General features: G+C 40.7%; 1 protein-coding gene across 4 annotated transcripts in view; it reads left to right on the top strand.

Annotated features, from left to right (window-relative positions):
• POLR3B (RNA polymerase III subunit B) overlaps window positions 1-17,937 on the top strand; it is a 122,235-nt gene that overhangs the window by 81,180 nt on the left and 23,118 nt on the right. For 3 of the 4 annotated variants that reach the window (XM_061206515.1, XM_061206514.1, XM_061206513.1), the window contains 4 exons: window positions 1,112-1,321; window positions 3,700-3,858; window positions 5,401-5,518; window positions 7,016-7,158. In XM_061206515.1, the coding sequence (XP_061062498.1) occupies window positions 1,112-1,321; window positions 3,700-3,858; window positions 5,401-5,518; window positions 7,016-7,158 (630 nt within the window). Of the gene's footprint in view, window positions 1-1,111; window positions 1,322-3,699; window positions 3,859-5,400; window positions 5,519-7,015; window positions 7,159-7,595; window positions 7,729-17,937 lie in introns of those variants that run through there. The other variant, XM_061206517.1, reaches the window with a different exon arrangement.

Raw genomic sequence — 17,937 nt, 5'->3', positions numbered from 1 at the left:
ATTTTCATCCCTGAATTGAAATCACCATTGATTTAATGACATAAGAGAAAAAGGTAAAGAAAATAAATACTGAGTTTTGGTATCTACTCACATTAAAGCTTAACTCCATTAAATGGCACGTTAACGTCTTAGGGTGGGTGAGGGTTGTAGATGCGCCACTCAGGGCAGGAAAGAAGAGATACCTGGGAGAAGCCCACACTCAAGCTCAACAGTAGGACAAACATGAGTTTCCTGGTTTTTAAGGTCTCTGAGTAGGAGTGATTGTGTGTTCACAAGCCCAGGAGACTGAAAGCCTTTTTTCAGGCAGGTCTTTGAACCCTAATGCACCCCAATGGGGAAAAAGAAGAAGGGTAGGTAACATTCTGGTTTCACTTTCAGATGACAGTGATACCCCTCCAAAGTCCAATCAGGTGGAAAGGCTGATTGCTAAGGAGAGAAAAGCCTATCCCTGACTGGACAGGGCCCTGGATTCCCTAGGGGAAGGGACCCTGCCTTTCCCCATTTTATCTCCAATGCTGGGCACAGAGTAGGTGTTTATTAACTGCTTAATAAATGAATAGTTAAGCAAATGGATAAGTCTGCTCTTCTCTGCTTTCACTCTCCTCTTCATCCTGTTCCCTCCCTTTTTTCCTGCTTTCTTTTCGTTTAGAACATTTGTAATTGTTGATTTCTTTTGATGAAATGTATCTGTTTGTCCTACTGTATAAGCTTTTTGCCTGTCAGCACTGGGGGGTGTTCTCCAATTGCAAGTGGAAATGTGCCTGGAACATAGTAGAACCAAATACAGAATTGTTGACTTACATGTGAAATTAACCAGTGGAGACTAAAACTCTTCAAATGGGATCAATTTTATAAATCCAAAAAGTTGAAATTATTTAGATTAGTACACCTTGAATGTGATTTTTCTTCTTTGTAGGATTTTTAACATAACTGAGAAAAACTGTTTTTAAAAGTTGTTAATCACTATGAGAGTATTGCTCTTTAAATATTTGACCTGAAGATTTTCTTCATTTTAATTAGTAAAATTAATGTGTTTATCTCTGTATTCATTGGTAGCTAATTATTTGATATAATAGAAAGTTGCATCTCATTTTCTCCAATATCAATGAAGGTACCATTGGATACAACCAGCGGAACAGAATTGATACTCTCATGTATCTCCTGGCATATCCACAAAAACCCATGGTTAAAACAAAGACTATTGAGTTGATAGAATTTGAGAAACTGCCAGCTGGACAGAATGCGACAGTTGCTGTGATGAGTTATAGTGGCTATGATATAGAAGATGCTCTTGTTTTAAACAAGGCTTCCTTGGACAGAGGTAAGTGAATTTTCAAAGTTCTAACACCAAAGGTGCTTTGTGCAGATTTAGATACAGGCATGATCAATATGAAAGTCACTTGATGTCAAAATGGTAATGTCAGTTTTAAGTGATTTGAATTTTATAATATACAAACAGGAGGTGGTTATGTTTTGGTGTTAACATTTTTTAAATGAATATTATATAGAGGTAATTAGTTAAATATTAATAAGGAATCTTTTTTTTTCCTTTATTTTAATTTATTGCTGACTTGAGACAATTCAACAGAAGATGTGTAAGAACTTGTTTATTTCCTAGCAGGAATTACAATAAGTGAAATATGTTTTTTGAAAATAGTTATATATTCAACAACAAACCTGTTTGAGAGGACAGTAGCAATATTTGTATGTAAAAGGCTATTTTTTTAATTGTATATCTCAACCCTATAATGCTGTACCTTTTTGTTAGCAAAATGATAAAAGTACACATACACAAACCCTGGCTCATTGTTTTTACGTTTTTCTTCCCCAGTTTTGACAGTTTACTTTTGCAGGTCCCCACTTGGTGGTTTGTTAGCCATCACCTGATCTGCGGTCTGACTTCTGTCTTCATCGTCTGTTTCTCTCCTTCCTCCCTACGTACCCACTCTGCCTTCCCCTTCACTCTTCCTAGTTGCTAGGCAGCCATAATAGTACTCCTAGACATGTGTCTTTGGCATTAATGTTGGCTGCACTTAATTTATGCCTCTTTTTTTCCTCCAAATGACAACAGCCATGCTTTAAAACTAGGTGTTTTCCTTTCTGATTAACTGGTTACATTTATGTGGAAATCTGAAGACTTTGTGATATCTGTCAGAAACCCCACAACACAATTTAATGATCTGAGTTTACTGTCCTCTTGCTTTTAAGCTCCCACCTGTAAATAAAATGTCCATTTACACTTAGGAGAAAACGCTTCTGATTTCATGCAGTTCAGATTCACACAGCACTCCAGCATGTTGCACTTAATGGCCATTGTACGAAATTTCAAGATCATGTAATGTTTCCAAAGCAGCTGGCTCTCTGAGCCGAGTTTATTATGGCCATACACAATTTACCAGGAGCCATAATGACGAAGACCTTTCTCGAAGACACACAAATATCTTCATCTACTATCCAGTTGTAGAAATGTGTTGTTTCATCGCATGGTCACCTTCATATTTAAAAAATTACATTAGAGCACTGAGATTTTATTAAGAAATCCACTCTTCCCTGATTGATTTTCTGACTCACATTCTTAGATTTCTTGAAAGAGTTCTGCTTTTGGTGGAGAATCATAAGCAAAGGATTTTACAGCTATGCATTTATTTCTTCAGTAATAGCTGGCATTTAATCTGGAGACTTTTTCCTGTTTAAGTGAACTCTGACATGGCTCAGTATATCCTCAGGAGACTAGAGGGAGAATCCAGTTTAAAATAACTGCTTGGCCAAAGGGGAAAAAAGAAATACAGCCATAGCATGTTAGGAAATGTTATTTAGTGCAGGATTGGCAGCTCTTTTGAACAACTGACAAATCTTTTTGTGGGATTCAGTGGTTGAGTTTTTTGCTCCATCTAAAGGTTTTCTTCTGTTCATTTTGCTTACTTTTCTTAATGTTTAGATTGTTAATTGGTCCTAGCACTTTTCCCTCATCCACTAGATAAATGTGGTCTAAAAATGTAATCAAACTAAACTCTAATCTTCAGGGCAGCGGTGAACTGTCTCTCCCATTAAAATTATTTGATTGCTCCTTTTTATTCTCTCTCCTCTCTGGAGAAAAATTAATGTTTTTGTTTGCTTGTTTGGGACTTCCTCTAAATGCCAAAATCAGCAAAAGGAAAACCTTCCAGAGAAGGTTAGCAGAAGTTATGCACCAAAATGATGTATGAGAAGAATGCTGGCTGATCAGTGAACTCGGTCTGTCTCAACTCAGCCACCACCTTGCTGGGTGACCTTGGCCACTTAATTTCTCTGCTCCTCACTCGTAGCACCTGTAGGATAGAGAGGTTAAACCAGGTGATCTCTAAGGCCCTTTCCAGTTTTCATGTGCTATGGCTCTGTGCTCTCAAAGAATCCCAGTGACATTCTTAGGTTTCTGTCACTTTCCTCCAACCTGACGAGGTATATTCCATGCTGGAAAATGGTTGTAGAGATTCTAGTGTTTATATGGTTAGTACGTAGAGATCCTGAGCCAGTTCTTCAAGTTATCAGATTGTTATATGGTTTGGCCAGTCTCAGATTATCTAAATGTAGAGCAGTTTTGGGGTGTTTTTTTGGCGGGGAAGGGAGGTAGAGTGTAGAGGGTTGTTGAATAACACAAATCTTGACTTCTCATAGTTTCATATTACTTGTGGTTCTGAACCCATTTTGGTTTCATTTTAGGCTTTGGGCGTTGCCTTGTATATAAAAATGCTAAATGTACTTTGAAACGATATACCAATCAGACTTTTGATAAAGTGATGGGGCCGATGTTGGATGCTGCTACAAGGAAACCCATCTGGCGACATGAAATTTTAGATGCAGATGGTATTTGTTCTCCAGGTGAAAGCCTTTAAAAATTTTTTTAATGTATACATTTTTAAATTATGAAAGTTATTCAACAGTATTTCTAAATGTTTGGTATACAGGGCAGAAAAAAATAGCAACCTGTAAAACCCTATCCTAACTCAACCAATGTGGTCACTTTTGATGAATTTCCTTCCAGTCTGTTTTTCTGTGCATACGTTTTTACATAACAGCAATCTATTCTAGTTATACTTTTCTACTTATTATTTTAAATAAAGCCACTTTAAGGAAATATTTAGAATAAGGTTGTGTCCCTGCATCTACACCAGTATTTCATCATTTGTGCATTTAGCTTACAGACTGACTTCAGAATCCTCTTCCACTAAAAATTGTGACTCTGTTGTACTTATAAACCTGTGATGAATTTTGTTGATACAACCCACAGCCCCTGCCCCGATGAGTCTTGTAGGCTAGTGTGGGAGACTAACGTTGATCAAAGGATCACACACAAACATAGGTCAAATTACAACCAGGTTAAGGAATCATATAAGGAGCTATGAGGCCATTTTATGGCAAGAGTATTTGACCTAGTCAGGAAGATCAAGGTAGCCTTCCCTGGGGAGGTGACCGACAGCTGCAGGATAAGTGGAGTTAACCAGTGAAGCGGAAGGGGGGGGTGTCTAGGCGGGGGAAGGGCTTGTGCAGGTGTCCTGCAGCTCGCTCACTAAAAGACCCTGAGGAAGGCCAGTGTGCCTGTGGGGATGGGGGGGAGGGGCAGGGGGAGAGGCAGGGCGCAGTGTGGAGAAGAAAGTAGAAGGGAGCCAAGATAGAGGGGGCCAAATGAGAGCTCTTGAGGCCACCAGGCAACAGGAGCCATGGGGAGGTGGCGAGAAGGGGGGCTGGGTTGGAAAGGTGGGTGGGAGAGGAAGTCCACATGGCCCTGCCAACGGATGCTGCCCAGGGGGTGAGTTGCGGGAGGTGATGCTGCATCCGCTGTGGTGCCCCGAGCCACGTGGTACATGGCTTCCCCTACCTCTTGCTGCCTTTGTTTCTTGGAGAATTTCTCTCACTCTTAAACGTGGGTGCTGTGGCAGGGAAAATAAGTGCAGTGACAGTAGTGTAGTAGTTGGTCTTTGAGCTTACCATGAACAGGTACCAAGCAAAGGTGAGAATAGCAGGAAAATCAAAGAAATATTTGTATTTTCTCATTGTCCAGGTTAGGTTGGTGGTGACTTATTACTGGTTGAAATAACTAGTAAGTGGCCCAAACCTGTTCTAACACTCAAGGAGATATTTTAAATTGCTACCTACTGACATGAATTTTCTCGCATTAATATGGTCCCCTAAATGAGTTTCTTAATTTTATACACAGTGTGATCTTAATCTATGGGTTTTTCAAATGGGCTTGCAAAGTTACAGGCAAGCCCTGTTGAGCTCTAGTTCGCACTGTGTGGACTTTGTTTTCTTCCATTCCTGGATTTCATGCACCAAGTCTAATCACATGGTTTTATGCACCAATTATCTTTGCGTTCCACACAGATGATAGTGATTTGTCTAACACCCTTCTCTCTTTCTTAGGTGAGAAAGTAGAAAACAAGCAAGTGCTTGTAAATAAGTCCATGCCCACAGTGACTCAGATTCCCTTGGAAGGAAGTAATGTGCCCCAGCAGCCGCAGTACAAAGATGTGCCCATCACGTATGTATTGGAAATACACTGAAAGGTTTTTAAAAAGAAGGAATAGGGGAAATTGGAAGTTAGCTCCTTTTGGCTGCTGACTCCCAGATAGACATCTGCCCAGTTTCAGCTCCATACCAGCACCTGGACAGCAGGGGCCCCAAACCCAGATCCAAACCATCTTTCTCCCCTCGCCTACCCCAGCCTCAGACATGCTCCTTCCGGGTCCCTCTCTTGGTGAGTGGCACCGCCATCCTGACTCCTTTCTATTACAAACCTTAATTCGGTAAATCCTGTAAGTTCTGTCTCCTTAGCAGTTCTCTTATCCACCAATGACAGCTGTAGCTGTCTGAGTTTGGCCCTCTCCTGCTAGACTCGTAGTTATTGGTGACCACTTATCCGCCTCCAGTCTTGTACCTCCCCACATCTCTCAGGCTCTCTCTGTTACTGCCAGAGTAATTTTTTCCCCTAAATTACTCATCTGTTCATGTTAACTTTATTGAGTAACTAGAATAAAACTTGAGTAGATTGAGTAAAACTCTCAGTGACAGTGTTGCCTGTAGGATAAAGGCCAAATGAAATAGTAATACATACATGACTGTCCATGACGCTTGGCATACGTCTCTAGCCTTACCCTTTTGCACATTGGCCCCCATATTTCTAGTAAATTGTCTCTTATTCTCCAGATGTTCTATCTGACTTCAGTGCATTTACTCATGCTGCTCCCTCTGCCTGGAATTTCATTCCCCCTGGTCAGGACTCAGCTCTAGGGTCCCCTCCTCTGGGAAGCAGTCCTTGATAGCCTGCCCCTCCCTGCTACCACTGTCATCCCCAACCCCTGGTGGGACTGACTGTCATCTCCCTCGGGCCTTTCCTCTTCCCCATACTACTGATAACCTTCTTGCACTTACCTTTCTCTCTTCCTTTATTGGTTGTGTTTCTTTGGGGCAGGAACCATGTCTACTTAATCTTTGTATGTCCAGAGCCTACAAGGATCTGACACAGAGTAGACTCTGAATAATGGTATGAAAAACAGATAAGAGGTGAAGTGTGTGAAAAAATTCACGATGGGAGAGCTGAGTAGATAAAAGTAATATTTAAAAAGTGGTTAATAATTTGGAGTTGAGTAACAGGCTCCAGCTCAAACCCCAGGTCTGCTTTGTATGAGGCATGTGTCCTGGACAAGTGCTTAACCTCTCTTAGCATCGGTTTTCCTATAAGTTTTCCTTATTCCTTATTTCCTGTAAAGGAATAACAATGTGTGAATAGTATGTGCGGTGAAGATTAAACGGCATTATGCCTGCCTCATAATAAATGTTAGCCATTTTAAACTAGGACTGTGCAAGGGAAATTGTCACATTTGAATTTGTTATTGAAAAATGAAAGTCATTTTTTCAGAGCCCAAAATGGGAATGGCAAAATATTCTGTGATAGGTATTACATAAAATATGGCCAGGGTGATAGGTTCACAAAGGGCAGTTTGAAAACTCTGCTTTAGTGACTTCCTCTTAATATTAGCTACAAAGGGGCAACGGATTCATATATTGAAAAAGTGATGATATCTTCGAATGCCGAAGATGCTTTTCTGATCAAAATGCTGCTGAGACAGACAAGGCGTCCAGAAATTGGAGACAAATTCAGCAGTCGTCATGGGCAAAAAGGTAAGTTTTTTCATTTCTCAACTTTTTAATAAAACTATAGTAAAATATTTATTAACCACTTTATATAAGAACTACTTTATAACTCTGCTCATTAGAAAAATTTAGTATGTTTGAAAAATTATTACTGTGTTCTCAAAAGTATTCTTGTTTTATTTCTCAGATTAACCTGTTTATATTTTAATGGCATTTAAAAATATACCATGGTTTTGCTTCGCTATGCTATTTATTTCATTCTACAACTGCTTGGACCAAAATTATAATTATAAATACATTCTAGATGATGTACCTACTAAAGTACAAGTGGCTGTTCAGAAATAAATAGTAATACCTATTTTTTATGAAAGGTATATATTTAAAATACTGTATGTTCTGCTGGGGCATAGTATCATAGGATGTCAGCACCACAGGATACCTTCATCTGCCCCTTTATTTAACAGATGAGAAGTTCACACTCCGCTTGGTAAGCAGCCAGTCCAGGCTGCCCAGCTAGTCACTGAGCTGGTGTTAGACCCCTGCTCTCCCGCCTGCAGTGCATGCTTTGTCCACCGCACGGTGATCCTCCTCCTAGATGCTGCTTCTCCATCTGAGCCCGCTGGCGAGCCTCACTCTTTCCATTGACGGTCAATGCTGGGTTTTCATTCATGTTTTGTTTTGTTTTGTTTTGTTTTTTATCTTCAAGAAATGTGTGCACTGTGTCACTATTGATTAACTCATTATCAGTAAGGTCTCTTCTAGTCAATATATACCTAGTATTTAAGTTTGTCCTGGGGTTTGAATTTTTTCTCTGTCTGCCACTTACTGGTTTTAAGAACACCAACAGCAGCTAACACTTTTGTAGCACTAACTGTGTGTGTGGCAGTGTCTTCAGCACATTATATTTCCTAACTCATTTGCTTTTTACACAATCCCAGGAGGTAGGTACTGTTATGATCTGCATTTTATAGATGAGGAAGCAGAGGCACAGAAAGGTTAGCCACTTGCCCAAGGTCCCCAGCTGGTGGCAGAACTCGTTTCTAAACCCTAGCAGCCTGGCTTCAGAGTCCATGCTCTTAACTAACTACTGTGCTATCCTGACTGTTAAGCAGTTAGGATTGTGCCTGACACATAGTAAGTGCTCAAGAAGTGAGAGCAATGATCATTAATATTGGCTGTTATTCATTCACTCTTCAACTTTGAACCTCACCTTTGCTTATAAATTGCTGGTATGGTATCTTCTTGTTTTTAATTGATTGGTTTGAGGATAATTATACATTGTATTCTTGATGATTTTGACTGTTTATTTGCCAAGCAAGTATATCAAATATTACAATTTGTTTGGTCAAATGAATCTAGCCTTAGTTGTCATTCCATCAATGAAACTGTTTCAGACTAAGATACTATTTCATCAGAAGCATTTTTTAGTTCAGTTAAGAGACACAAGATTATTTCAGCCTATCAATATTTTATAAGGAAGAATTGATTCCTTCTATAAGTGTGAATTTGACACCTCTACTTCATACAGTTCCCTAAGATGCTAATTCTTAACTTTTGAGTGTTTTTAAACATATCTTGAGGTTCTCGTATTTTCCACTGCTTACTAGTGAAAGTCAAATTCTCTATATTGAGACTGTTTCTCCTTCTCTCTTGGTCTTGACAATTTCTGAGATACACTCCTGAGTCTTTCTGGGGTAGCCATGGCCTTGTTAACAACCTCTATTTTACTTGACCTATTACCTAGACAAGAGCAAAGCTTGATACTTCCCTTGTAAAATGTTGGCACTGGAAGCTTTACAAGAATGCACACCATAAGACGACATCTCCACTCTGAATCAGTTTGCAAACTTGAAGCCCAAATCCTTGTGTGTTACCCCATCAGAGTATTGTGTAAAGAGTTGAAGGCTGGAGTACATTTCAGTGATTATCCACTGTGTTCTCACTCCACTAAACTTCTTGAGGACAGGGACCATGTCTTTATATTTTCATAAGAGCCCTTCTCATAGTAGATACTTAGTAGGTAGTTGCTAACGGTTGAATATATGAATGAATTGAAGGTGGGGGAAAGTGAAAAGCAACAGATTCCCCACTCTTGTTGGACTGATTTTACCCAGGTTTTAATCTGTATATTATATATGAGTGTATATATGTTACAGTATAATCAACGTGCTACTTTTGAAAATGAAAACCACACTTGATTAGTAAGTTCCTGTGAATGCAGACCTCTAGGTAAAATGTCAACAAGTCTTTGTGCTGTTGCATTTTTGCAAACAATTAATATGATATGGTTAATGTTCATTGACAGAAGTGGTTTCCAACTTGCAGTGATCTGAAACGTAGCAGATTTTAAAGGTTTGTTCACTCTTAGGGGGCTTTGACTAGCATATCACTATATGAAACTGAAAAAAGTCCTCCTGGGTCTCGATGACCTTTCACTTGTAGTGAGGAGTTTATCTTGCTAGTTTTCCTTTTCCAGATGGCTTTTAATCCAAGGGTAAAACCTTCTGATTAGCCTAGATTCCCTTGATATTCCCTTCTCTTACAGCTTCATTAGATTTATTGAAAAGATTGGGGGGAAAAAAAAAGCAAACAAACAAAAAAATAGGTAATGTAAGCTTTAACAGAGTAATGGGAGGAATGACATAGGACGCTTAACTGAACATAATTTTTATTTCCTTTAAGTATAATTTTTTTTTATTAAATAATAAATGCACATGGCTTAAAAAAGTCAAATAGTACAAGAAAGGGTGGCTTCTACTAAAAAACATAAGTCCTTGCCTTTCTTCCAATTCTGCTTCCTAGAAGCAATTTCGTCTCATCTTCATCTTTGTATTTCTAAATAATATTCTTAAGCAGCCCTACATTCATTCATCCGTTTTAGATGTCACCTGCTGATCTCCCATTGTGACAGGTAGGAGGACCAAGCACTTTGCTACTTCTCTTTCCTGCTCCCAACCTCCATTCCCTGCATAGATTTATCATAATTTTGAGTTACTTAATTATTTAGATTGCATAATTTGACTACATAAATATTGTTCATTCCCAAACCAAGTAATTGTTGAGTACATTTCCTTTGCTATGTAACTTTATTTTTTCAGAAGTTAATAATTATCTCATTTAAAATTTTTGCTTAATTTTCTTTATTCTTCTTACCGTTCTTCTATACCATCAACAGCCTCTCAGCACAATCTTCCACATGATCAGTAGTCTGTTAGGATCATTTTTTCCCCAGATGATTTCTTTTATAGCACCCCGACTCTTCCTCCTCCAAACTGTGGTGGTTATATTCTCTGAGCCAGACCTTCCCAGCCAACGTTTTAAGAATCGTAATAAACTGAGAGATTAATCCTTGTAACCCTCAGGAATGCAGGGCAGAGTCTGGGGCAGCCAAGGCCCTAAGCAGCTCATCTTGTGTGCCCTAAAATGTTTTCCAAAAAGTTGGGAAGCACTCTGTGTTAGTTTGCTAGGACTGCCAAAATAAAATGCCACAGACTGGGTGGCTTACACAATAGAAATTTATTGTCTCTCAGTTCTGGAGGCCAGAAATGTAAGATCAAGGTGTCATCAGGGTTGCTTTCTTTTAAGGGCTCTCTCCTTGGCTTGTAGATAGATGGCTGTCTTCTTCTGTGTCTTCACATCATCTTCCCTCTGTACATGTCTGTATCCACATTTCCCCTTTTTATAAGGACATTAGTCATCCTGGATTAGGGCCCACCCTAATGACCTCATTTTAACCTGATTGCCTCTTTAAAGACCCTGTCTCCCAATAGGGTCACGTTCTGAGGTATTCCAGGAGTTAGGGCTCCAACATACGAATTTTCGGGGACACAGTCCACAGCACACTCTAAGCCTGCTGAATGGTAGTCATTTATGAAATTCCCATTTGAGCCCCTGTTTCTTGGCTCTTCCCATGTCACTTTTCTCTCCAGCCCACCCCCACCCCCATAGTGGGATAGTCCATCCGTTACGTTGCTGAGAAAGTGTGCATGGAAAGTAAATTTTTTGAGCTCATGTATGTCTGAACATGTTCTGTCATCATACCTGATGTATACTTTGGTTGAGTATGGAATTCTAGATTTTAAAATTCTTCTCCCTAAGGATTTTGATCACATTGCTACATTATCGTCTGGATTCCATGCTACTTATCTGAATTGTAACGTCGTTCTTCCTGATCATTGTGTGTATGCTCTGTTTCTCTCTGTTTTCCTCCTTCCATCCTTCCCTCTCCCCTCACCCCACCCCGCTCTCTGGAAGCTTGTACTATCTTCTTCTTGATTTGAATTCTGAAATTCCATACACCCTTTTTTCATTCCTTGCCCTTGGAAATCAGGCACCCTCTTATTCTGGAAGTTCGAGTTCCTTCAATTCTTGGACATTTTCTTATATTTCTTGTTGGTAATTTCTTCTTCATCATTTTCTCTATGTCCTTTCTGGGTTTCCTATTAGTTAGATATTGGATCTTCCAGATTGATGCTCTAGTTTTCTTATCTTTTCTCCCCCCACTCTCCATTCTTTTCTCTTATTTTTCTTTCTAGGCGATTTGATTAATTTTATTTTCCAGATTTTTTTAACCTACCTATTATATTTTTAATTTCTAATTACAGTTTTAAATTTAATTTGTACTCCTCCTTTTTACAACAACAGGTATATATGTATATATTTTTCGTTTTCTTTTAGTTTTTAGCTTTACTTTTTTGATTGTTTTGCTTTTTGGTTTTCTTCTGTTTCTAATTTTGTCTCCGTTTCTAGGGAGGTTTTTTCCCTCCTATGTGTTTTAGGGTCTGGTTGTTGTGGTTGGAAGCTTTCCTTTAATGTCTGCTGCCTCCTTGAACTTTGGAAGCTCTGTGTCCCAGGGACAGAACTTGTTGACTGGTGGCTGTCATTGTAGGGTGATCAGGCAGCGAACGTTCAGTTTCTACATAGTAGGATCTTTCTAGCTACTGCCTGAAGGTTGCAGCTGGGAATGAGGGTGGGTGCAGTGCTTAAGGCTATCAGCTGACCTTCTGGAAGCCAGATAGGGGCAGGGGGCTGCAGCCCGTGGTTCAGTGCACAGACTTTCACTTGATTCCTCTGTATCAGGCCAGCCCCTCACCCCACCCTCTGCTGTAATTGCTACCTGTGGATCATGGGTCATTGTGGTTCAGTTTCTCGGGTAAGTTTTGGGGTAGAAGGGTAGTTTCTTGGCTGTATGGGGTGGAGAATAGAAACTCGGGTTCTGATGATTTCTTATACAGACATATATTTCTACAGGTGTTTATTAAGTATCTCCTAAGTGTCTGGTACTATTCTAGGCCCTGGTGATAAGCAGTGAACAAAACAGACAAAATCCCAGCCCTTGTGGGGCCTACATTCTTGTGGGCAAGAGAGATAATGATAAGTGCTGAGAAGAAAAAAAAATAAAAGATAGGGGAGCAGAATAGGAAGCATGTGGGGCAGGAGTGGTTAGTCCTGAAGTTTTAAGTAAAGTGGTCGAGGAGCAGCACCTCGTTGAAAAGATGACTTTGAGGAAAGCCCTGAGAGCAGTAAGGGAGCAGACCCTCTCTGGTGGAAGAACAGAGGAGGGAAAAGGAAGGTCTAAGGCTGCAGCCAGCCTGGCGTGCTCGAGGCCCGGCCACGAGGCCAGTGTGGCCGGAGCAGGGGGAGTCAGGGGTGAGGCCTCGACGGTCGCTCTGTGAACTTCGGCTTTTACTCTGAGGGAGAGGGACGCCCCCGGAGGGGCCTGAGCAGATGGGAAATATGATAGGGCGAGTGGGCGAGCAGTGATACCAGTTAAAAGGCTGTTTTAAGAGCCCAGGTGGTGAGTGGGAAAAGCCTGGTGGTAGGGGAAGCGGTGAGAAGGGACCAGTCCAGACCCATTTTTAACGCAGAGCCCCCTGCAATTGCTGATGGATGGGGGCCTTCGAGTCGGCCCTGCTGCCCTCAGCCCCACACCTCATCCCCCTTTTGACAGCACGTTGTGGCTATTTCCTGAGCCTTCCCGGGAGTGGCGGTGAGGGCTGAGTCAGCTCACTTCCTCGTGCCTCTGCTGCAGGTACTGAGGTTTATTTTCCTCCTTCTTTCAAGTCACTTACTGTTCTTTCCTCTATTCATCAGCTTTCAAAATTCTCTCTTGTCCATTCTTTTTCCTTATAGGTTTATACCTTAATTTTCTCAACTCTCCTGTTAGTGAGGTTTGGAGAAGGAGTAGAGATAAACATGTGTTTCATCTGCCCTGTTTACTGGAAATCCACATGTCCATTATTCGAGAATGTTCAACACAAGAATGCTTAGTGTGCTTGGTTTTTTTCTCTGCAATTTATAGAACTGAAGTTAAAATTATTTTAATGAAAGGTGAGGAGGGTTTTTAGAGCACCAACCTTTTGTCTGCTGACCAGAGCCTTGCCTCCAAGGTACCTTGTGTATTTTTTTTTTTGGTTGTTCTAATCATTTCTAAGATTTAAAACTAAGTTTAAAATGTTTATAGTTCACACACTCAGAATTATGACATAAATGCTAACAATTATCAGAAGAGTATTAACCACATTTTGTCAACTCTTAATTATCTGAGAATAGCTTATCTTTTCCCTGGATTATTATTGTAACTAAGGTCTACCATTTTGATCCTTTCCTTGAATGTCACCCATCTGAAGTCAGAGGCATGACAGTAGCAGAAGCCTATTTTTTCAAGTTCTTTTCATTTATATATAAATTGTAAAGATTCAGAAATAACAATGGTTTTAAAATATTTGTATGTGTTGTTGTTAAATATCAGAATACCTTGTTTGCTAACTTTAAGTATATTTTACATTTATCAAGGATAGGAAACATGCCCTACTAGTTTATTTAACACCGCCCACAAGCCCCCATCACAGCACTTTGCATATTATATGGTATTCACTCAATGTGTCTGTGGAATAATTAAATATCTTAAATGTATAGGTATAACAAGACAAAATCTTCCCTCCCCAAATTAGTATAATTTATTCTTCCTAGTAAATATCAGAAATGGAATGTCTCATCTTTATCCAGACTGGTACCAGGGCTTTCATCACCCTAGACTCATAGCTCCCCAGTCCTAACTGGCCAACTGGCCACACAAGCCCACTGAAGCTTTTCCAACCAAAATAGCTAAATGCACATGCCCACCCACATGTGCGCCCTGGGCTTCAGTGAGAATCTGCCTTGACAGCCCAAAGAAATCTATTTGGTCATATTTAAGTCACTGCCATGGGCTCAGAACCGTGTTGGGCTCTCTAGGAGGCAGAAAGGAAACTCAACCCTTGGCTAATTCCCCTAAGGAGTTGGCAAAAAGATGAATACAAAGGATTACATATAGTTAAATATTAAACTATACGGTGAAGACCATTCATGAGAGAGAAGTTGAGAGCTTATTGTAGATAGGGACAAAATCTCAGAGTTTAAAAAGACCTTTTAGATGTCTAGTCCAAATCCATCTTCCCCAGTATAAGAATTTCTTTTAGATTATTTTTGGCAGATCGTTTTCCACTTTGCACATGAGCTGTGGAGGGGGGCCCTTGCTGCTTTCTGAGGCAGCCGTTCTGTGGTGGCACCGTTCCGATGGTTATATTGAGCCTGAGTGCGCTTTCCTGTAATGTATACCCGTTAGCCCTGCCCTGCCTTGCGGGCTTACTGAATGGACACATTTCCTCTTTTCTTCATGGCCACCTCTGTTCAGCATTCAAAGAAAGCCTTCAGGTTGAGAAAAAGTATAGCAAAGAGGTAGAGATCCTGAGCGCTAAGTGAGCAATTTTATCCCTTTGAAATGGAGACGGTTTCCTAGGAGTTGTTACTGGGATTAAACAAAATGATGTGTGTAAAGCAGGGAGCACAGCGCCTGGAGCACCGCCAGCAGTCAGTAAAGGTAACTGCTGTTAGGTCTGTCCCCTGTCTTCTCTCGCAGGCTGGGCAGGAAAGGAAGGCAGGCTGGGTGGGGTTTGGACTTGGAAGGCTGTGATGAAGATTTTTTTTCCTGTGAAAGAAAAAATGGGGAACAACAGTAAAGAGCAGATCAGTGCAGCGTGTTGACCGACAGGAATAAAGAGAGCCAAGGAGAGGAAGGAGGCCACGGTGACTGGTGTTAAGCCTGGAAATGAGGGCACCGATCACAAAGATGGAGGATCATGTCAAGTGCTTATATTATTAATTAATTGATCCATTTCTGGAGCTTTCACTATGTACCAGGCACTGTTCTAGATACTGGGAATACAGTGGTAAATACTGACAGGGTCTCTGCTTTCCTGGGGTTTATGTTTTCTTAGGGAAGGAAACAGATGGAAAAGAAGTAAATAAAAACACAAACACAGTAATTTAAGATAGTGATCAGTGCTGCAGATGAAGGCTGATGTGAAAGAGTGACTGGTTTGCGGGGAGAGGGGGTGTACTGTGGATTGATGGTCAGGGATGGCCTCTTGCACAAAGCGACATTTGAGCTGAGACCTGGAGGACGAAAAGGAGCCGGAGAAGCAAGGGTCTGGGAGAGTGAAGTTCAACAGCCCCGAGGTATCAGTGAGCTTGGCATAGTCAGGGAATAGACATAAGGCCAGTCTGGCCAGGCATGTGCCTGAGGAGGAACATGGTTTGAGATAGTGAGAGAAAAAGGATGGGGCACATACTACAGGGCCTTGTGGCCAAAGGAAAGGAGTTTGGACTTCATACTAAATATGTTGGGAACCAATAGGCCCGTTGGGTGGTGAGTGTAAGCAAAGGAGTGACAAGATCTAATTACTATTTTAAGAAATCACCCTGGATTCCATATGGAGAGCAGACTGGAGGGGAACAGAGAGGGAAGCAGGGAGACTGTGGCAGTGGTCCAGGCAGGAGAGGACGGTGGCTTGGACAAGGGCAGTAGCAGTGGAAAATTGGAGAGAAGTGATGGATTCTGGATATGTTCTGGAATTAGAGCCAACGGGAGTTGCTGATGGCAGAGATGTTGGAGAAGGAAAAGACAGGAACTGAGGGTGAGTTCTGTGGCCTGAGCAGCTGGGAGGGCTATTTACCAAGAAGGGGAGGACTGGGGAAGGAATGGTTTTTTTGGAGTTAAGCAAGGGCAGGGGTTGAAATTTTGGCCCTCGGGTTCGAGATGCCCTTTAGACTCCAAGTGAAGAGGTTGAGTAGGCATTTGGATATAGAGTCGGGAGCTCCAGGGAGAGGTTAGGACTAGAGATAAAATTTGGGAGTCACCTGCATTTATAGTGTTTACCTTTTGTGTATTAATAGTTATAAGCATTTTCATCTATATTCCATCCTTTAACCTTTACAATTCTAGTTGATATTGTTATTTCTACTATACAGAGTAGGAGATTGAGAGTCAGAGTTGTGAGTAGCTTGCTTGCCTACTGCAGCTTAGTGCTGGCAGAGTCAGGATTCAAATCCAGATTTTTGATTCCAAGTGCATTGCCCATTCTGTTAATTCCAGTTGAGGTGTTTCTTTTCTCTTTTGATATCCCAAAGGTTGCCGCCATATTTCCTGAGATTTCCCCTTGGAAAAGACACAACCTTCCCTTGGGACAGAATTCTAATATTTCTTAATATTATATTTAATATTAGTAATTTAAATATTAATTCTAATATTTCCTTAATGAGACACAAAATTCCCTTTCTTCCTGGATAAGCAGCTTCACATAGCACTCCTCTGCCACCACTCCAGAGGAAGCACTATCCTCACATACCTTGTTTCAGAAATGTCTGCCAAACCCCCATATTAAGATATACTCCTAACACAGAGCTGTGTTTTCAGGTATTCCTGTCTTTCTAAAATCACCTCATTGTAAAACACTGTCCCCACTCCCTTCTTTAATTGGTCCTCTGGTCAGGCTTGGTAGCTTTGGTTAAAATCCCAAATCTATCAAGAATTTGAGCATATATAAGAGGAAGTAAATTTTTGAGTTCTCCACTTTTCCCATTCTCCTGATTCATCTGGCTAGATGTGATAGTTAGAGACAGAAAAGGAGGGGTACTTGAGGGGAGTGACTTGGACAGTGCTGGCGGGGAGCTGATTTGGAATATTCACATGCAGCCGGCACAGCTGGCGGCGTCTGTATGGAGCCCTGCAGCAACCCAGCCCTAAGCGTGGGACCCAAAGATGAGCTGGGTGAGGCCTGAAAGAGTTGGATGCCAGCAAGTAAAAATGCGAATGAAACGGAGAATAGTCCACAATGTCGGTTATGCTATTGTGGTTGTCATGAAACGAGCTGATAAAAATTTCATGTGTCTCACCGTGACTCCTACAGTGATTTCTTTCTGTTTTGGTCTAGATACACACCAGCATAAGCGCAGTAGTTAGTTGAACTTAGTTTTTACTCTTGAAATATAGAATTGTTTGGAAATTACATATATATATATATATATATGTATTTTTTTTTGGTAACATCTCCTGCAAGCTGACACACATGTGTTCTCTATGAGAAAATATAAAGATTGTTCTGATGTAGGTCATCTTTATGCCCATCTCTTTTTGCCCCTTCCATTTAGAGCATTGAAGTTGTTATTCTCGGTGTTTAGAAAGCGATGTGGCCCTGCAGATGGCCTGATTTTTGTGTTTTGTTAAAAGTTTACTTTGACAAAGCTGTTATTAGGAATTCTTTTTGTATATGCATACTATGTAGATGGCATTTCTGTACCTAATGCCTCTTAAAATATCCTCTCTAACAATTAAAGGAGACTTGAAAATTTAGTTTCACGGGACATGAGTGTCTCTCCTGCTCAAGCCTGTTCACTTCAAAGGTGGTAGGATAATTAGTAGCTAAATGAAACAAATGTGAAGAGGAAGCTAAACAGTGGTAGCTATGTGTTCTATGTTACAAAAGC

Source organism: Eubalaena glacialis, chromosome 11, assembly GCF_028564815.1.
Source record: "Eubalaena glacialis isolate mEubGla1 chromosome 11, mEubGla1.1.hap2.+ XY, whole genome shotgun sequence".
NCBI lineage: Eukaryota > Metazoa > Chordata > Mammalia > Artiodactyla > Balaenidae > Eubalaena > Eubalaena glacialis.
The sequence above is the reverse complement of the archived record's forward strand: the minus strand, read 5'-3'. Positions and strand labels throughout refer to the sequence as shown.